Source organism: Scyliorhinus torazame, chromosome 8, assembly GCF_047496885.1.
Source record: "Scyliorhinus torazame isolate Kashiwa2021f chromosome 8, sScyTor2.1, whole genome shotgun sequence".
Lineage (NCBI taxonomy): Eukaryota > Metazoa > Chordata > Chondrichthyes > Carcharhiniformes > Scyliorhinidae > Scyliorhinus > Scyliorhinus torazame.
The window spans coordinates 114,354,862-114,375,874 of NC_092714.1; the positions used below are offsets into that span (position 1 = coordinate 114,354,862).

The 21,013-nt window shown below is 48.9% G+C and overlaps 1 protein-coding gene across 3 annotated transcripts in view; it reads left to right on the forward strand.

The window, feature by feature from the left end:
- ccdc191 (coiled-coil domain containing 191) overlaps window positions 1-21,013 on the forward strand; it is an 85,796-nt gene that overhangs the window by 55,354 nt on the left and 9,429 nt on the right. For all 3 annotated transcript variants that reach the window (XM_072514052.1, XM_072514053.1, XM_072514054.1), the window contains exons 11-14: window positions 5,408-5,496; window positions 13,213-13,295; window positions 15,945-16,046; window positions 18,538-18,681. In XM_072514052.1, the coding sequence (XP_072370153.1) occupies window positions 5,408-5,496; window positions 13,213-13,295; window positions 15,945-16,046; window positions 18,538-18,681 (418 nt within the window). The remainder of the gene's footprint in view (window positions 1-5,407; window positions 5,497-13,212; window positions 13,296-15,944; window positions 16,047-18,537; window positions 18,682-21,013) is intronic.

Here is a 21,013-nt window from a genome sequence, read left to right on the forward strand (position 1 = left end):
GCCCGTACTTCTCCTCCAGCTCACCCAGGCTTGCGAACTTCCCATCCACAAACAGGTCCCCCAACCTTCGTATCCCTGCCCTGTGCCACCCCAAAAACCCTCCATCTGTTCTCCCTGGGACAAACCGGTGGTTCCCCTGTATTGGGGTTCAGACCGAGGCCCAACTTCCCCCCTGTGCCGCCTCCACTGCCCCCAGATTTTGAGGGCAGCCGCCACCACCGGGCTCGTGGTATACCTCCTTGGAGGGAACGGCAGCGGCGCCGTTGCCAGTGCCCCCAGATTCGTACCCACACAAGACGCCATCTCCAGCCTCTTCCATGCAGCCCCCTCCATCACCCACTTGCGCACCATCGTCGCATTGGCGGCCCAGTAGTACCCACAGAGGTTGGGCAGCGCCAGCCCCCCACTAACTCTACTCCGCTCCAGGAACACCCTTCTCACCCTCGGAGTCCCTCGCGCCCACACAAACCCCATTCTACTCCTGTTGACCCGCCTAAAGAAGGCCTTCGGGATAAACACGGGGAGGCACTGGAACAGGAACAAAATCCTTGGGAGCACCGTCATTTTAACTGACTGCACCCAACCCACCAAGGACAGCGGCAACGCGTCCCACCTCTTGAACTCCTCCTCCATTTGCTCCACCAGCCTTGTGAAATTAAGCCTATGCAGGGCCCCCCAGCTCCTGGCCACCTGGGCCCCCAAATATCTGAAGCTCCTCTCCGCCCTTTTTAGTGGGAGCTTGCCAATCCCCCTCTCAGGTCCCCTGGGTGAACCACGAACAGCTCGCTCTTCCCCATGTTGAGCTTGTACCCCGAAAAATCCCCGAATTCACTAAGGATCCTCATTACCTCCGGCATTCCCCCCACCGGGTCCGCCACATATAGCAGCAAGTCGTCCACATAGAGCGACACAATATGCTCCTCCCCACCCCGCACCAATCCCCTCCAGTTCCTCGACTCCCTCAGTGCCATAGCCAGGAGTTCAATCGCCAGTGCGAAGAGCAGGGGGACGGGGACACCCCTGCTTCGTTCCCCGGTGCAACCAAAAGTACTCGGACCTCCTCCTGTTTGTGGCCACACTTGCCATCGGGACCTCATACAGCAGCCTGACAACCTGAGAAACCCCTCCCTAAACCCAAACCTCTTCAGCACCTCCCACAGGTAAACCCACTCTACCCTATCGAAGGCTTTCTCAGCGTCCATCGCCACCACGATCTCCGCCTCCCCCTCCCTCGCCGGCATCATGATAACGTTCAAAAGCCTCTGCACATTCGCGTTCAACTGCCTCCCCTTCACGAACCCCGTCTGGTCCTCGTGGAAGATCTGCGGCACACAATCCTCAATCCTCGTGGCTAAGACCTTCGCCAGCACCTTGGCATCTACATTTAGCAACAAAATCAGTCTGTAAGACCCACATTGCAGGGGATCCTTGTCCCGCTTCAGGATCAAGGAGATCAGTGCCCGGGACATCGGTGGGGGCAAAGCCCCCCCCCCCTCCCTTGCCCCATTGAAGGTCCTAACTAGCAACGGGCCCAACAGGTCCATATATTTTTTATAGAATTCGACCGGGAAACCGTCCGGCTCCGGTGCCTTCCCCGCCTGCATGCCTCCTATCCCTTTGGTCAGCTCCTCCAGCCCAATCGGGGCCCCCAATCCCGCCACCAGTCCCTCCTCCATCTTCAGAAACCTCAATTGGTCCAGGAAGTGGCCCATCCCTCCCTCCTCCCGTGGGGGCTCGGACCGGTACAATTCCTCATAAAAGTCCCTGAAGACCCCATTGATGCCAACCCCACTCTGCACCACACTCCCTCCCCTGTCCTTAACTCCCCCGATCTCCCTAGCTGCGTCCCGCTTCCGAAGCTGATGCGCCAGCATCCGGCTTGCCTTTTCCCCATACTCGTAAATCGCCCCCTGGGCCTTCCTCCACTGCACCTCCGCGTTCCTGGTGGTCACCAGGTCGAATTCGGCCTGGAGGCTGCGCCACTTCCTCAACAATCCTTCCTCGGGCACCTCCGCATACCTCCTGTCTAACCTCACCATCTCCCCCACCAGCCTCTCCCTCTCCCCCCCCCCGCTCCCTCCTCTCCTTGTGGGCCCTAATGGAGATCAGCTCTCCCCTAACCACCACCTTCAGCGCCTCCCATACCATCCCTACTCGGACCTCCCCGTTATCGTTGGCCTCCAGGTACTTCTCTATACTTCCTCGGACCCGCTCGCATACCTCCTCGTCCGCCAACAGCCCCACCTCCAAGCGCCACAACGGGCGCTGGTCCGTCTCTTCCCCCAGCTCTAAGTCCACCCAATGCGGGGCGTGGTCCGAAATGGCTATCGCCGAATACTCGGTATCCTCTACTCGCTATCAGCGCCCTGCTCAAAATAAAAAAGTCGATTCGGGAATAAGCCTTATGGACATGTGAGAAGAATGAAAATTCCCTAGCCCCCGGCCTTGCAAATCTCCAAGGGCCACCCCTCCCATCTGGTCCATAAACCCCCTCAGCACTCTAGCCGCCGCCGGCTTCCTACCCTTCCTAGACCTGGAGCGATCCAGTGCCGGATCCAGCACCGTGTTAAAGTCTCCCCCCATTATCAGGCCCCCCACTTCCAAGTCTGGGATCCGACCCAACATGCGCCGCATAAAACCGGCATCGTCCCAATTCGGGGCATACACATTGACCAGTACCACCCTCTCTCCCTGCAGCTTACCACTTACCATTACGTACCTACCGCCATTGTCTGCCACAATGCTCGACACCTCGAATGACACCTTCTTTCCCACCAAGATCGCCACCCCTCGATTTTTGGCATCCAGCCCCGAATGAAACACCTGACCTACCCACCCTTTCCTCAATCTTACCTGGTCTGCCACCTTCAGGTGTGTCTCCTGGAGCATAACCACATCCACCTTCAGCCCCTTCAGGTGCGCGAACACGCGGGCCCGCTTGACCGGCCCATTCAGACCCCTTACATTCCAGGTTATCAGCCGGATCAGGGGGCTACGCTCCCCCCTCCCCGCCGACTAGCCATAACCCCTCGGCCAGCCACGCACCAGCACCACGCCGGCCCGTTCCCCACGGCGGCAGACCCCCGTCACGACACCCCCCACTCGCTCCAGCTCCCCCTTGATCATAGCAGCAGCAACTCGATTCCCCGCCCCCAGCTAGGACCTATCCTAGCTGTTTTACTCCCCCCATTGCACTTCCGCAAGTCAGCTGACTCCTGCTGACCCCGGCCACTCCCGCCTCTCCTTCGACTCCTCCCATTGTGTGACACACCCTCCTCTTCCGTTCCCCATCCACAGGCTCTCCCCCTCCCCCTGCTCTCCCCCCTCCCCCTTCCATCCTAAGCGCAGGAAACAACCCTCGCTTCCCCGCCCTGGCCCCGCCCCCTCCAGTCTTTAGTGCGGGAAAAAGCCCGCGCTTTCCACCTACCCAGCCCCGCCACCTCTGACGCAGTTCCTTTAACAGGCCCAGTCCCCTCACCCCCCCGACTCAGGCCTCCCCCTCCCCCGTGGGGCCCCAACTCACCGCCGGCCAACCACACCTGTTCCATTTGCTTACCCCCCTCCAAGAGACCGCCCGACCAACCCAACCAGAACAGTGCCCAACCCGCCCTAACCACCCTCACCGACCAGAAAGAGAAAAACACAAAGAAAAAGAAACCAAGGGCAAAGGACCCCCCCTCAAAAAGTAACATATCAACCGCAGTCCCCAAACGCCCATCCCGACCCTCAATCTGTGTCCAACTTCTCGGCCTTTTCAAAGGCCCACGCCTCCTCCGGAGACTTAAAATAATGGTGCCGGTCCTTGTAGGTGACCCACAGTCGCGCCGGCTGCAACATGCCAAACTTCACCCCCTTCCTGTGCAGCACCGCCTTCGCTCGATTGTACCCAACCCTCCTCGTCGCCACCTCCGCACTCCAGTCCTGGTACATTCGAAACTCCGCGTTCTCCCACCTGCTGCTCCGCTCCCTCTTGGCCCACCTGAGCACACATTCCCGATCAGCGAACCAATGAAACCGCACCAGCACCGCCCGCAGAGGCTCGTTAGCCTTGGGCCTCCTCGCCAGCACTCTATGGGCCCCTTCCAGCTCCAGGGGCCCCTGGAAGGACCCCGCTCCCATCAGCGAGTTCAACATGGTGACCACATAGGCCCCCATGTCCGGCCCCTCCGGGAGGCCCAGAATCCGCAGATTCTTCCGCCTCGACCGATTCTCCATCTCCTTGAACCGCTCCTGCCATTTCTTGTGGAGCACCTCGTGCGCCTCCACCTTTACCGCCAGGCCTAAGATCTCATCCTCGTTGTCGGAGATCTTTTGTCGGGCCTCGCGGATCGCCTCCCCCTGGGCCGTCTGTGTCTCCAGCAGCTTATCAATAGAAGCGTTCATCGGCTCAAGCAGGTCCGCTTTAATCTCTCTGAAGCAGCGCTGGATACCCTCCTGTTGCTCCTGCGCCCGCTGCATCCATGCTGCCTGGCCTCCGCCCGCCGCCATTTTGTTCTTCTTCCCTCGCACCTTCTTCGGGTCCACCACCACCTTTTTAGTCTCCCCGCTCCTGGTAAAAGCCATATACTATCGGGGAATTGTTGTAATCTCCTTCCCACACCGGGAAACGTCGAAAAAGTCCCGTTGGGGGCCCTGAAAAGAGCCCAAAAGTCAGTTTTTGCGGGAGCCGCCAAATGTGCGACTTAGCTCCGCAACCGGAAGTCAAGTGGGTGCATATTAAAGGCCATTGGAACGTTGATTTTTGGAATTTGCATTTTATATATAAATGGGTACTAATTGCCTATTTCAGATATCCAGATGGTAAGGGATAGAAGTGGAGCCAATCTTTACACACCGTATAAATGTTTATTTACAGAGATGCATATTACAAAAACATACCCCTCCAAAACCAACAACCATAAGTATATTGATCTACTAAAACTGTGCTTCTTGTTAAAATGTTGTAAATGATGGACTGCATACCATTCAGAACTTTAATATTATAATAGGGGAGAATCACCCACCACAATTTCAGCAATAAAACATGAAGCAATGCTTAAATGGCATTCTTTAGTCATCTCTTTACTGGCCCCTAAGATCTGCCAGTGTGAAACCCCAGTGCAAATTCTAGGTGCATTAACTTGAAGAAATTTCAGAGGATGATATTTTTTTTAAAGTCCTCTAGAAAGTCTTTAAAAAATCTAGTTGCATCTGTGTATGGAAGAACAGCTTTACATTGCAGAAAGTATTTGAGTGTTTTCTGCACCTGAGAACCAGGAATCTGTTATATCGAATTTCATTAATTAGTAAAATGCAAAATTTAATTGAATATTCTGTGCATTGATGCAATATGATGTTGCCATTGTTGAGAGATTTCTCCCTCCTGTTTTACAATTTACTAAAATAAATTATTTGTTAAAATTCTTAGATTTACAAATCCTTCGTCGGCTGAGGAATTCAGTTGTTTCAGAGCCTGTAGCAACTCTAATTTGATTTCACCTCACCCAATTGTCAAAGGTATGCAATGCTTTCCAATGCTAGTCGTAGCGATCCAAGTCATTTAATATGCTTTTAGTGGGCCCTTTGCCTCTGCTGTCGCTCACCTGCAAGCTATACATTACTGCGACTTTAGTTGACTTTTTTTTCTTCGTGTAATATATTTAGTTGTGCTATAGGAGGTCTTGTGGTGCAGTGGGTAGTTTCCCAACCTCGAATTCGAAGCTCTGGGTTCATTCCAAGACATGATGACACAATGTGCATTCATAACTGTAATGTCTTGTAACCAATGTCTCTTTGTAAACCAGTGGGCACCTGTTTAGCTCAGTTGTTTGGACAAGCTGGTCCGTGATGCAGAGTGAAGCCAACAACTTGAGTTCAATTCCTGTGCCGGCTGACATTATTCATGAAAGGTCTATTTCTCAACCTTGCCTCTCACCTGGGGTATGGTGATCCTCAAAGGGGAAAGCAGTCTGGTCATCTGGGACCATGGCAACTGTACTTACTTACTTTAGTATGTCACATGATTACATGGTGACAATATTAGATTTTCCCTCTCTTCCATCTTAGACTGTGAGCAAGCAAGACCTCTGCAATAAACTGACAACTGGTTAAGTAACCTACAGTGTGGCAACCTGATTATTCTTTGCCTATACTGTGAGTAAAAGTAAAACCCCCGTAAACATAACAGCAACATGATTATCAACTTGTAAATGAAATGAAATGAAAATCGCTTATTGTCACAAGTAGGCTTCAAATGAAGTTACTGTGAAAAGCCCCTAGTCGCCACATTCCGGCGCCTGTTCGGGGAGGCTATTACGGGAATTGAACCGTGCTGCTGGCCTGCCTTGGTCTGCTTTCAAAGCCAGCGATTTAGCCCTGTGCTAAACAGCCCTAAATCCTACACCTATGGCAAACAAGAGAGTCCCTCAAGCGGGAAAGTCCCTTTATCAGTCATGCTTGATGCAGAGTGATGCCCCTCAAGTTAAAACTTCTGGTGACAGGCTGGTGATGTGTTCCGGGAAAAATCTAGCCATGGAAACTGACTTAAGTGTTTTATCCTATTTAGTAGCACATAAGTGTAAGTTGTGCTTAAAATTCAAACTCGAAATAAGGGAAAACAATTATGCTCTATACATTTCTGAGCAGTTAATCATGCTACAGTTGGTTTCCATATCATTAGATTAAATGAGAGGGAACAATTTCTGTTAAGCTTTCCTCTCCTGAATGGACATTGAGTAAGTGTCACATCTGGTTCAGCTGTTTTTTTCTCAGCTGTGCCTGCTGGTATTTCAGTCTCAGATCCCTATGATGAATGGCTACTAGGTTAAGATACTGAAGGGCAGCAGCTATGGAATTGCATGCAGCAAAATGAGAACTTCAGGAGAGAAGGCAGACACTTGACTCTCCCAAAGTTAGCTGCATAGGGAAAATTTCATTACATATTGCCAGATTGAAAATGGCCCGTTCTCTGATAGATCCTGACTGCCAAAGCAGATGCTGGTTGACTATTTTTCTAACACCACGTTGATTATGGAAAGATTACACATGCGATACAGAAGAAATTACTCGCCAAAATAGAAACAATGGATCCAACCACAAAAGGCTTAGTATGACTCAGTAAAAATTAATTTTGGATGGAACTGATTAATCTAGTAATGATTGTCAATGATGGTCAATTTAGTTGAGAACAAGGTGCTCTTTAGTAAGCATGCGGAATTAGAATTTGTGTTCATGTGAAAGCTAGTCAGCAACCTGGACTTGCCAGGTCAAATGGTCTGATTTGGTGATGTAATTGTTTCTGTAGTTTCAGTAATCGAGTACTGTACATAGAATCATAAAATTTACAGTGCAGAAAGAGGCCATTTGGCCCATCGAATCTGCTCCAACCCTTGGAAAGAGCATCCTACTTAAGCCCACACCTCCATCCATCTCCGTAACCCCAGTGATGCTCGATCAATAACTCCAGAAGCGAGATTGGAGACAATTGAAGGCTTTATTACACTAGATGTTTCCCCCAGCAGCACAGTTACAAAAGGCAGCTGCTGGGGAGACACGGGCTCTTATACTCCGCCTTACTGGGCGGAACCAGCAGGCAGGCTTAACCAATGAAAACAGTACCTTCTACACCAATGGTCTTACAGCATTACAGGGTACCGTAATACCTCTAATACCGACTACCACATTCACCGCCTGTTAAAAAAAAAAAGAGTCTGGCGGGGGTGGTGGCCTCACATTACACAGTGGTAGAGGTTAAGGTTATGGAGGTACCCGGTCTACATCAGTACAGTGGTTTTGCCTCGTTACATCGCAACTATTTACAAAATTTATTTACAGTTCAGAATGAAGCAATTAATCGATTGGGGGCCCTGGTCGTCCTCTGCGATCGTCGTAGCTTCGGTGGTGATGCAGGCGCCGGCTCGGGCATCTGTGGCTGCGGGAGCGTGGCTTTGGCTTCTTCGGCAGCTTCATCACCCCTAGACGGGACCGGTGGGAGGACCGATCCACCTGGGAAGGGGGCGGCTGTGGGGTGCGCCGGTGGGAGGGAGAGTGGGATTGGTGTGTGGGGATCCAGCGGGCGCCAGGTCCCGTAGGGAGACCGTATCCTGTCGGCTGTCGGGGTACGCCACGTTAGCATGGAGGAGATGGACCCTCGCGACCAATGGGTCCGACTTGTGCGCCCGCACGTGTTTGCGTAGCAGGGTGGGTCCAGGATCTGCCAGCCAGGTTGGGAGCGAGGTTCCGGAGGAAGATTTCCTAGGGAAGACAAGGAGACGTTTGTGAGGTGTTTGGTTGGCCGTGGTACACAGCAGTGACCAGATGGAGTGGAGGGCATCCGGGAGGACCTCCTGCCAAAGGGAAACTGGGAGATTCATGGACCGTAGGGCCAGTAGGACGGTCTTCCAGACGGTTCCGTTCTCCCTCTCTACCTGTCCATTTCCCCGGGGGTTGTAACTGGTCGTCCTGCTCGGGGCAATGCCCTTACTGAGCAGGAATTGACGCAGTTCGTCGCTCATAAAGGAGGACCCCCTATCGCTGTGTATGTCGGCGGGGAAAACGAACAACGTAAAGATACTGTGGAGGGTTTTTATGACGGTGGCTGCGGTCATGTCGGGGTAGGGAATGGCGAATGGGAACCGGGAGTACTCGTCAATCACGTTCAGGAAGTACGTGTTGCGGTCGGTGGAGGGTAGGGGCCCTTTGAAGTCCATACTGAGGCGTTCAAAGGGACGGGAAGCCTTTGTCAGGTGCGCTTTCTCTGGCCTGGAGAAGTGTGGCTTGCACTCCACGCAGACTTGGCAGTTCCTGGTGGCTGTCCTGACCTCCTCGATGGAGTAGGACAGGTTGCAGGTTTTAATGAAATGGAAGAATTGAGTGACCTCCCCCCCCCCGGGTGGCAGAGGTCCTCGTGGAGGGCTCGGAGCCGGTCCACTTGTGCGTTGGCACATGTGCCGCGGGATAGGGCATCAGGAGACTCGTTTAGCTTCCCGGGACAATATAAGATCTCATAGTTGTCGGTGGAGAGTTCAATCCTCCACCGTAAGATCTTGTCGTTCTTTATCTTGACCCGCTGTGCATTATCGAAAATGAAGGCCACCGACCATTGTTCAGTGAGGAGAGTGAATCTCCTGCCGGCCAGGTAATGCCTCCAATGCCGCACAGCTTCTACTATGGCCTGGGCCTCCTTTTCAACTGAGGAATGGCGGATTTCTGAAGCGTGGAGGGTGCGTGAAAAGAAGGCCACGGGTCTGCCCGCTCGGTTGAGGGTGGCCGCCAGAACTACGTTGGATGCGTCGCTCTCCACTTTGAAGGGGAGGGACTCGTCGATGGCGTGTATCATGGCCTTTGCGATGTCCGCTTTGATGCGGCTGAAGGCCTGGCGGGCCTCTGTCGACAGGGGAAAAACCGTGGATTGGATTAGCGGGGGTGCCTTGTCCGCATAGTTGGGGACCCACTGGGCATAATAAGAGAAAAATCCCAGGCAGCGTTTCAGGGCCTTGGAGCAGTGAGGGAGGGGGAACTCCATGAGTGGGCGCATGCGTTCAGGGTCTGGGCCTGTAACTCCATCATGCACTACGTAGCCGAGGATGGCTAGACAGTCAGTGCTGAACACGCATTTATCCTTGTTATATGTGAGATTAAGGATTTTTGCGGTGTGGAGGAATTTTCGGAGGTTGGTGTCGTGGTCCTGCTGGACTTGGCCGCAGATGGTGACATTACCGAGGTACGGAAACGTGGCCCGCAAACCGTACCGGTCAACCATTCAGTCCATCTCTCGTTGGAAGACAGACTCCATTAGTGACACCGAAGGGAACCCTTAGAAAGTGGTAGAGCCACCCATCTGCTTCGAAAGCAGTGTATTTGCGGTCGCTAGGGCGGATGGGGAGCTGGTGCAAGGCGGACTTTAGATTCACCGTGGAAAAGACCTTGTATTGTGCGATCCTGTTGACCAGATCGGATATGCGGGGGAGAGGGTACGCGTCAAGCCGCGTATACCTGTTGATGGTCTGGCTATAATCGATGACCATCCTATGCTTCTCCCCGGTCTTTACAACCACTACTTGAGCTCTCCAGAGACTGTTGCTAGCCTCAATGACACCTTCCCTCAGTAATCGCTGGACCTCCGACCTAATAAAGTTCCGGTCCTGGGCACTGTACCGTCTGCTCCTGGTGGCGACGGGTTTGCAATCCGGGGTGAGGTTCGCAAACAGGGAAGGCGGATCGACCTTGAGGGTCGCGAGGCTGCAGACAGTGAGGAGATGTATAGGGCCGCCGAATTTAAAGGTTAAGCTTTGGAGGTTGCATTGAAAATCTAACCCTCGGAGTGTGGCAGCGCAGAGGTGGGGAAGGACGTAGAGCCGGTAATTTTTATACTCCCTTCCCTGGACCGTGAGGTTCGCTGTGCAGAACCCCTTGATTTCTACTAAATGAGACCCAGAAGCCAGGGAGACTTTTTGGTTAACTGGGTGAACGGGGAGAGAACAGCGCCTTACCATGTTGGGGTGTATGAAGCTCTCTGTGCTCCCAGAGTCGATCAGACAGGATGTTTCATGCCCATTGATGAGCACGGTCGTCGTTGCAGTCGAGAGTGTTCCGGGCCGAGACTGGTCCAGGGTCACCGAGGCTAGTCGTGGCAGAAGTTGGATGTTCTCCTCGGGCGGTGTGTGGTCATCCGAGTCGGGGTCCTGAGAGTCCAGCCAAGATGGCGGCGCCCACTGGTTGCACATGGCTGGGGGTGCACAAGATGGCGGCGCCGATCCATCACACGTGGTTTCCGAGAGACAAGATGGCGGCACCTGGAAGCCACACGTGGCCCTGAAGGAGGAAGATGGCGGCACCCGCTGGCCGCACCTGACCCGTGGAGAGGGTTGTGGTGGCGGTCCCGATTTGCCTCCGGAGACCGCAGCGACCGCCCGGGTCTGGCATACCGCCACGAAGTGGCCCTTTTTGCCGCATCCTTTGCAGAGGGATGAGCAGGCCGGACAGCGCTGTCGGGGGTGCTTGGTTTACCCGCAAAAATAGCAGCGGGGCCCCCCGGGGTTGCCTGGCAGTCTCGCAGCACAAGCTTGATGGGGGATGCATCAGAGTCGGTCGCGGGGGGGGGGGGGGGGGGTTCCACGATGCCCAAGGGGCTGCCGCGCGGTTGGGGACGTAAGCGCGGGCGTTTCGGGAGGCCACATCCAGGAAGCTAGCAAGGGCCCGTGCCTCCTTGAGGCCTAGTGTCTCTTTCCCCAGCAATCGCTGGCGGATTTGGGAGGACAGCATACCTGCAACAAATGCGTCCCGGATCAAAGGTTCTGTGTGGTCTCTGGCCGAAACTTGCAGGCAGTTACAGTTCCTCCCCAACACCAGGAGCGCACAATAGAACTCCTCCAGCGACTCCCCAGGGGTTTGTCGCCTCGTCGCTAGTAGATGTCGGGCGTAGACCTGGTTTACAGGGCGAATATAGTGTCCTTTCAGCAGATTCATTGCGGCCTCAAAATTGTCCGCGTCCTCGATGAGAGTGTAGATCTCTGGGCTCACCCTCGAGTGCAGAACTTGCATTTTCTGGTCCTCCGTGGGTGTAATTGTGGCCGTCCTGAGATATCCATTGAAACACACCAGTTAGTGCTTGAAAGTTGCCGCTGAGTTTACTGCATGGGGGCTGAGTTGCAGACACTCCAGCTTGATTCAGAGCTCCATTCTTTAAAATCTAGTGTGATAAATTGATGCTCGATCAATAACTCCAGAAGCGAGGTTGGAGACAATTGAAGGCTTTATTACACTAGATGTTTCCCCCAGCAGCGCAGTTAGAGAAAGCGGCTCTTATACTCCGCCTTACTGGGCGGAACCAGCAGACAGGCTTAACCAATGAAAACAGTACCTCCTACACCAATGGTCTTACAGCATTACAGGGTACCGTAATACCTCTAATTCAGACTACCACACCCAGCTAACCTTATTTGGTCACAAAGTGCAATTTAGCATGGCCAATCCACCTAACCCGCACATCTTTCGACCGTGGGAGGAAACCGGAGCACCCGGAGGAAACCCACACATACACAGTGAGAATGTGCAGACTCTGCACAGACAGTGACCCAAGCCAGGAATCGAACCTGGGACCCTGGAGCTGTGAAGCAACAGTGCTAGCCACTGTGCTACCGTACCGCCCCAAACACATTAAGTCAGTAATATTTTTGTATGTGATCTTAATTTTTAAAAAGTGTGGAAACAGTTGTATTGTATGATGTCATACATAGAAAATAGGAGCAGGTGGATTTCGTTCGGCCCTTCAAGCCGCTCCACCATTCATTATGATCATGGCTGATGAACCAACTCAATAGCCCAATCCTGCCTTCCCCCCACCCCCCATATCCTTTTATCCCCCTTTGCCTCAAGTGCTGTATATAACTGCTTCTTGAAAACATACAATGTTTTGGCCTCAACTTCTTTGTGGTAACGGATTCCACAGGCTCACCATTCTCTGGGTGAAGAAATTTCTCCTCATCTCAGTCCTAAATTGTCTGCCCCGTATCCTCAAACGGCGACCCCTGGTATGGAATCCCCACCATTGGGACTATCCTTCTTGCATCTACCCTGTCTAGTCCTGTTAGAATTTTATTGGTTTCTATGAAATTCCCCCCTCATTCTTCTGAACTCCAGCAAATATAATCCTAACTGACTCAATCTCTCCTCATACGTCCATTCTGCCATCCCAGGAATCAGTCTGGTCAAACTTCATTGTACTCCCTCGAGAGCAAGAACATCCTTCCTCAGATGAGACCAAAACTGCACACAATATTCCATGTGGCCTCACCATGGCTCCGTATAATTGCAACAAAACATCCCTGCTCTTGCACTCGAATCCTCTCGCTATGAAGGCCAACTCGCTATGAAGGTCTTCTTTACTGCCTGCTGCACCTGCATGCTTACCTTCAGCGACTGGTGTACGAGGACACCCAGGTCTCGTTGCACACTCCCCTCTCGTAATTTATGACCATTCAGATAATTGTCTGCCTTCCCATTTATGCCGCCAAAGTGGATAATCTCGCATTTATCTAAATTATATTGCATCTGCCATTCATTTGCCCACTCACTCAACTTGTCCAAATCACACTGAAGGATCTCTGCATCCTACTCACAGCTCACTCTCCCACCCAGCTTTGTGCCATGTGTAATTTTATTAGTGATTACCAAATCACTAGTGATAGATTATTAATTTTCGTGCTTCCTCTAATATTCTTAATAATTTTTCAGCAATGGAGGAACGAGCAAAGCAGCGCATGGAAAGAAGAAAAGAACTGGAAGAGATCAAAAGAAGAAAGGAGCAAGAGAAACTTGTGAGTAAAAAGAACATTTTTGTGACTTTTTAATATTTACATCCATCCCTTTGCTTATTACGTTTTTAGTTTTCCTGTTTTCTTCAATAGTTTAAACTATTAATCAAATGATTTTACGGTGAAAATTTACTGGGCAATAATTTTAAAACCAATATAACAGCATGTATATGGTATGACTGTGCATAAAAATGACAATTAATTGAATAGATAATTGGATAGAATTGAATAAATAATTGCTTTCCATAACTAAGTTCAAAATGGATGCTCGGTACACGAATATACCATCAAGACTTCTAATGAAAATGGTGCACGATCAAACAGAACATTCCAGAAGCAGTTTCAGTTCCACTTGCATTAAGCTGGGTTTGAACAGATAAAGTGAAGACGAAACAAATATGTATATTTAACTATGATAATGCACTGATTCTGATGGATCTCGTGTAGCTAGTGAACAGATGCCCAAATCTTCCAGTCTCTGCATCATTGGAGACTGGATGTATGACAGAGATGTCTGTCGGGACCCTGTGGAAGCCCTGACATGTTGATCTATGTGGGAATTGCTGGGAATTTTCAGCTTCCGATGTGCAACATCCCTGCTCCCCAGGTCCTTCTGTGAATGTCTCCAACTCTGAATTAGAGATGGAGACTTCAGCCAGCTATGATATACTTACCTGGATAGATATCCAAGAAATGATAGACAGATTGAAACTTAGTCTAACATCTGGATCACTACGCAACTGCCCCCCATCACTTCACAACTGTCCCCCATCACTCACACTGACCATTCCCCCAAACCTCAAAACCATCTCCCAGTCCTGACTACCACCTCACCCAAGTACCCTCTTATCCATTATCCACCGCGCCAGCCACCTCACCCACCTTAACCACCTACCTAAACCTCGCTACCTATCCATTTAACCACCTTACCAATTTGCTCATCCTCCTACTCACCCATTGTCTAACATTCAAACTGGTCATTTAAACTGGTGCTGTAAAAAAGGGGATTTGTCCTGCCTACCATGCTTCGATTGAGCTCTCGAGAGAAGCATCGGGCTCAGAGATTCCGGAAGAAATCCAAAACAGCATCAAGTTGGCGGACTTTTGAGCCAAGTGGCAATCTGATCAGGATTGCTGCTCCTGAGAAGATTTGGGTTCGAGATCTTCATGCTGAATTAACATCTAGGTTCCAAGGTTGAAAGGATCTTGTGCTTATTCACATGCTACCTAGTCACCAGAGCAGACTTGGTTTTTCAAACCATTCTTGGTGAAATCATTAAACATTTGTGCTTAATAAAATACTTTAAAAACGCATTTTTAGTATTTAAAACTGGGTGTAAATCTATAGGTGTTGACTGTAATTCACTTGGTAGCACTAGTGCTTTGGTGTCAGAATCTTGTGGGTTCAAGTCCCACTCCACGACTTAAGTGCATGAATCCAGGCTAACCCTTCAGTGAGGGAGTGCTGCCCTTTAGATGAGATGTTAAATGAGTAATAGGTACAATTTTAAATAAGAGCAGTGTTTCTTTATTATTTCATGAAATGTAGGTGTTGCTTTGTTGTCCATGAGGGTTTGCTAGGCCATTTCAGAGGGTAGTTAAGAATAGCCACATTACTGTGGGTGTGGCGTTACGTGTAGGCCAGGCTAAGTAAGGATGGCAGATTTCCTTTCCTAAAGGAACAGATGAGATTTCACATAATTGACAATGGTTTCATGGTCACTATTATGGAGACTAGTTTTTTAATTCCAGATTTATAAATTGAACTTAAATTCCACCAGTTGCTGCGGGATTTGAACCAGTGAACCATTTCCCGAAGCATTAGTCTGGATCACTAGTATGCTATTGTCTCTCCTGGTGTCCTGATAAATGGTTATCCCTGAGCAGATTTGATGTTTATTGGACATATTTGGTGTGCAAATTTACTACCACGTTTCCTACATTACAGCAGTCACTACACTTTAGAAAATGCTTATTTGGCTGTACTTCACTGGTGCTATATAAATCTGAGTCTTTTCCTTATAAGCAAAAGATTCTGGCTCAACCAAAATGATAGTGTTGCTTTTACCCCCAATACTGTTGTGAAAGCTATTTAAGCTGGCTACACTTAAATATTATACTTTGGTTCCATCACAGAACATTTTAATATTTTTGTTCTCCCTATAATTTTCAAGGGTAATGATTGGTGACCCATTACTGATGTAGGACTTTACAATGTACCATTGACAACTGCATATATAAATAACAAAACCAGTAAAAGTGACTCTCCTCCCTTTTCTAAATTGTTCACTTTCTAACTAATGTTGTAGTACTGCAAGGATGTGTCATGAGATCACTGTTAAATTTGATTCTGCATAAAATCCAGAGCAGCATTAAGATTAACATCAGAAAATGTTTAAAACAATCCAACCTCAACATTTTTTTACCTCCGCACTATCCTGCAAAGTGAATCATGGGGTCTGCATATCATCAGACTTTCTTTCAAGCAAGCTTTGTATTGGGACAGTGCAAGTGACAACAGAAACAAGATCCATTTGTGGGCATTTTGGAATAGCAAGTTAATATTTGAAAACAGTAAATTTGAACTTGAGAAGCTGGAAATTGATAAATTGTCTGGCCTCAGAATGTTTTATTTTTCTTGGTTGATTCAAGGCTCACCTGAGGGCAGAACAAAAAGAGCGGGAAAAACAACTGCAAGCTGAGAAGCAGGCATCTCTAGAAAAGAAGCGAGAGGAGAAAAGATTGCAAAGACAGGTCTGAATTTTAAAAGAATATTTGTAATGCCTTCTATTCAACCACATGCAAAGTGCTGAAATTAATTGTGTATTTTTGTACCTATAATGTTTTAGTTAGATAAAATTGAAAGGTTCCCGATTAAGTGGAAAGCTGTTTGTTTCATATTTGTTTTCTGAGTTCACTATGTTCACGTTGAAGGATTGTTAACAGCATTTTATTTCATTTATCATTTTAAAAATGTAGTTAATTCCCAAAATCCAATGAACTGCCAAAGAACATTTTAAATTTGGTTCCATACTAGATGGTAATCTAGTGTGAAGCACAGCACCTTACGAACACCTTACTTTATTGCAGTGTAGTGCTAAAACCGCTGTGCATTCATTCTAAAATATCAGTATGAATGACCCATGTAAAATCCTGTTTAACTCACAAATTGTGCATGTAAAATAAAGAATTTGAAACTTAAACCATATGCCTGGAGTTTCCATTGGGCTCAGTTGGCGAATTGTGCCCAACTCTATTTCACCTCAGCCAAATCAATGCAAAGTTTCTTCACAAATTAATTAACATAAGCCCAAATGTAAACTCTCCCCTAAATCAAAACAATTATGTAGCGTAATTGAAGACAATCTATGTTTGACAGGTACAAGGCCAAATGGGAATCCAGAGGTACTAGGTTGAGGCACAACAACTTGTCTTTATGTAATGTTTTTAACATCCCATAACAGAGGCATTATGTAACAAAATATGACTCCAAGCAACTACTGCACTGTAAATTCTATGAAATGGAATGATATTGGGACAGTAGTCAAAAACGTGGGTTTTAAGCAATGTCTTAAAAGAAGCAAGAGAGGTGGAATGTCAGAGAGGTGTGGGGGGGGGGGGGGGCATTGGAAACTTCAAAGTTTAGGGTCCAGGCGTCCAAAGACACAGCCACCAATAGTGGAAGAATTATGATCAGCAATGGGTAAGAAGTTTGAAATTAGAGTGCAGAAAACTTGGAAGGCTGGAGGAGATTAGAAAGATGGACAGGGACTAGGCCAGGAAGTGGCTTTGAAATAGGAATGAGTGTTTCAAAATCTCAGTTAAAGAAGTGTTGTTTAACTGGAAGCCAGTGTAGATTAACAAACAATTTGATGGGTGATTTGGTGCGAGCTTCATAAAAAGCAATATGGAAACACAATTGATAAAAGGTTTAAGTATGGAAAAAAAAAAACGTGTTTGGAGTGAGGCTGGAGACCACAAGATCTACTAATACCTGGATCAGCAATGCTGACCTGTAGCACCAATTTACCAATGTATTAACGTGACCATGAGTTTCATAGCATAGAACCATAGAATCCCTACAGTGCAGAAGGAGGCCATTTGGTCCATCGAGTCTGCACCAATCCTCTGAAAAAGCATCCTACCTAGGCCCACTCCCCTACCCCATCCCATAACCCCACCTAACCTATACATCCCTGGACACTAAGGGGAACTTTTAGCATGGCCAATCCACCTAATCTGTACATCTTTGTACTGATAGCATGATCCTCCCTCCTGAATGATCGCAGGTGGTGGAAAGTCGGCTTTTTAAAAATCTTGGGCCACAGCTACTTATGTGGCAGGGATTGTTGAATTTGCTTCAAAAGCTGTGGATACTTGAGCATCACAGTTATGGGTGCAGCATTATAATGCACATAAATTATTTTTGCAGCTCTTGATTTGGTGACGATGTTATCTGGATGGAAGTCATGCAGAATGTATAGACCATACTGCATCATAAAGTTCAAGATCTTTAAGACTCAAATATAAAAGATTTCATTTATGAGAGGAGGTGGTGGCGTAGTGGCAATGTCACTGGACTAGTAAACCAGAGACTTAGAGTAATGCTCTGGGGACCCAGGTTCAAATCCCTCCTCTGCAGATGTGAAATAAAAGTCTAATGATGACCATGAAATCATGTTGATTGTTGTAAAAACCCATCTGGTTCACTAATGTCCTTTAGGGAAGGAAATCTGCCGTCCTTACCTGGTCTGGCCTACATGTGACTCCAGATCCACAGTAATGTGGTTGACTCTCAACTGCCCCCTCAAGGGCAATTAAGGATGGGCAATACATTTTGGCACAGCCTGCGACGCCCATGTCCCATGAATGAATAAAAAAAGTATTCCGTTTGAAATCCTAATTTACCTCAATGTTTCTAATGAAAATGAGATTCTATAGCTGCAGTAGTTTGTTCCTTCAACTGGGTGGTGCTGTTTGCCCCTACTTACTGGCAAAGTAAATGAAGAGGGGCGTAAAACTTTGTACTGGAAAGTTGTTTTCCTTGTTTTAAGTTTTATGAGTGATCTTTCATATTGATTTCAAAACAAAGTAGTTTTTAAGTAGATATAGTCTTAAAGCAGTACCACAAAACTTAAAGATTGCTTTAAATTGGTAAAATCTAACATTAATTATGAAACTGAACCAATTAAAGCAAAAGAAGATTTACAAACGCATAATACGGATTTTCCAAATGTCCTTACAGAGAGAAGTTGAGAAACAGCTGAGGTTGGAAAAAGAGAGGCAATTCCAGTCTGCTGCAGAAAAGCACCATCAGCATTTTCTTCTACAAAAGAGGGGTTTAGAACCCTGGAAAAAACTTGTAGAAATCTCCAATCAAAACATGAAGGTAACTTCTGCTATGTTTTGACAATCATAAACAAGGAAACATTCAAGTGCTGGAGGCGCTAAGGTATGAGGAAGAACTGGAGAGACCTGATATGAAGGTGGGAAATGCTAATTGAGGAAAAATGGCAGCTCAGTACTCAGCATCCATATCGGCAAAGATGATCCCTGGGATAGTCATGAAAAGATTCAATCTCCGAGATATATTAGTTTCTCGGGCGGGATTTGCCATTGGCTGATGCCAAAATTGTGAACCCGATTGGACGGAGAATCGGCTCAGACGCCAAAATCACAGCAGGTGCTGATTTGACGACAAATCACAATTCTCCTTCACCTCGACAGCGGCGCCAATGTGTTCCGGAACGCACGTAAAAACACCGTTTGCATATCATTAGCGGGCCCGACCCAGTATTCTCCGGGGCCTCCGCGATTCTCCTCCTCCGATAGGCCGAGTTCCCGACAGGACGGTTCACTTGTGCTTTTAAACATCGTGAAACAGGCGTTGTGGCTAATATGGGAGAGAAGCGGTAGGACACGGAGAGGAGCGACTTTGGGCTGCGGGGCCGGACACTGGCTGGGCAGGCGGGGGAGGGGGAGCCCACAGTAGCCCCGACAGGGGCGCCAGGTGGGGGCCACGGAGCGCACCGCTGGCAAGAGCAGTGCCAGCCGATGGTACCCCTGGCATCAAGGACAGGCGCCAGGGCCAGAGGCCCCACCATGCTGGGTATCGATGGAGCAGAGTCTACAGTGCCAACCAGGGTTGTCACGTAGCCCGTTGGACCTGGTTAGGCACACGGGTATGTACCATGCTAAAATGGCAGCCTTTCACCCCCTGCAGACAATGGATATTGGAATTCAACCAGCAATGGTGGCCCTCCTGTTAGTCGCCACTGAGGATGTCCTATTGCTTTACGAGCTGGCTCTGCTCAAGGAGGAGGAAGCTGCAGCAGCGGAGCGTGCCACAGGTGACAGCCATCCAGGCTGGAGGGCCAGCTGCCCAACAGGCCGAGGATGAGGAGGTGCCAAGGAGACGCCACATGAGGCCTCGTGTGTACTGGCACTGCCTGTCATTCGAGGACCTGCTGGACGGGGCATGCCTTTAAAGAACAAGAACAAAGAAAAGTACAGCACAGGAACACGCCCTTCAGTCCTCCAAGTCTGCACCGACCATGCTACCCGTCTAAACTAAAATCTACAATTCCGGTGTCTGTATCCCTCTATTCCCACCCTATTCATGTGTTTGTCAAGATGTCCCTTAAACGTCACTATCGCCCCTGTTTCCACCACCTCCTCCGGCAGCAAGTTCCAGGCACCCACTACCCTCTGTGTAAAAAACTTAACTCTTACATCTCATCTAAACCTTGCCCCTCGCACCTTAAACCTATGCCCCCGAGTAATTGACCCCTCTACCCTGGGAAAAAGTCTCTGACTATCCACGCTGTCTATGCCCCTCATAATTTTGTAGATCTCTATCAGGTCGCCCCTCAACCTCCTTCGTTCCAGTGAGAACAAACCAAGTTTATTCAACCTCTCCTCATAGCTAATGCCCTTCATACCAGGCAACATCCTGGTAAATCTCTTCTGCACACTCTCTAAAGCCTCCACATCCTTCTGGTAATGTGGCGACCAGAATTGAACACTGTACTCCAAGTGTGGCCTAACTAAGGTTCTATACAGCTGCAACATGACTTGCCAATTTTTATGCGCAATGCCCCGGCCAATGAAGGCAAGCAATGCGTATGCCTTCTTGACTACCTTCTCCACCTTTCAGAGTGACCTGTGGACCTGTAAACCAAGATCTCTTTGACTGTCAATACTCGAGGGTTCTACCATTCACTGTATATTCCTTACCTGTATTAGATCTTCCAAAATGCATTACCTCACATTTGTCCAGATTAAACTACATCTGCCATCTCGCTGCCCAAGTCTCCAAACAATCTAAATCCTGGTGTGTCCTCTGACAGTCCTCATCGCTATCCGCAATTCCACCAACCTTTGTGGCATCCGCAAACTTACTAATCAGACCAGTTACATTTTCCTCCAAATCATATATATATATACTACGAACAGCAAAGGTCTCAGCACTGATCCCTGCGGAACACCACTAGTCACAGCCCTCCAATCAGAAAAGCACCCTTCCATTGCTACTCTCTGCCTTCTATGACCTAGCCAGTTCTGTATCCATCTTGCCAGCTCACCTCTGATCCCGTGTGACTTCACCTTTTGTACCAGTCTGCCATGAGGGACCTTGTCAAAGGCCTTACTGAAGTCCATATAGACAACATCCACTGCCCTACCTGCATGAATCATCTTTGTGATCTCCTCGAAAAACTCTA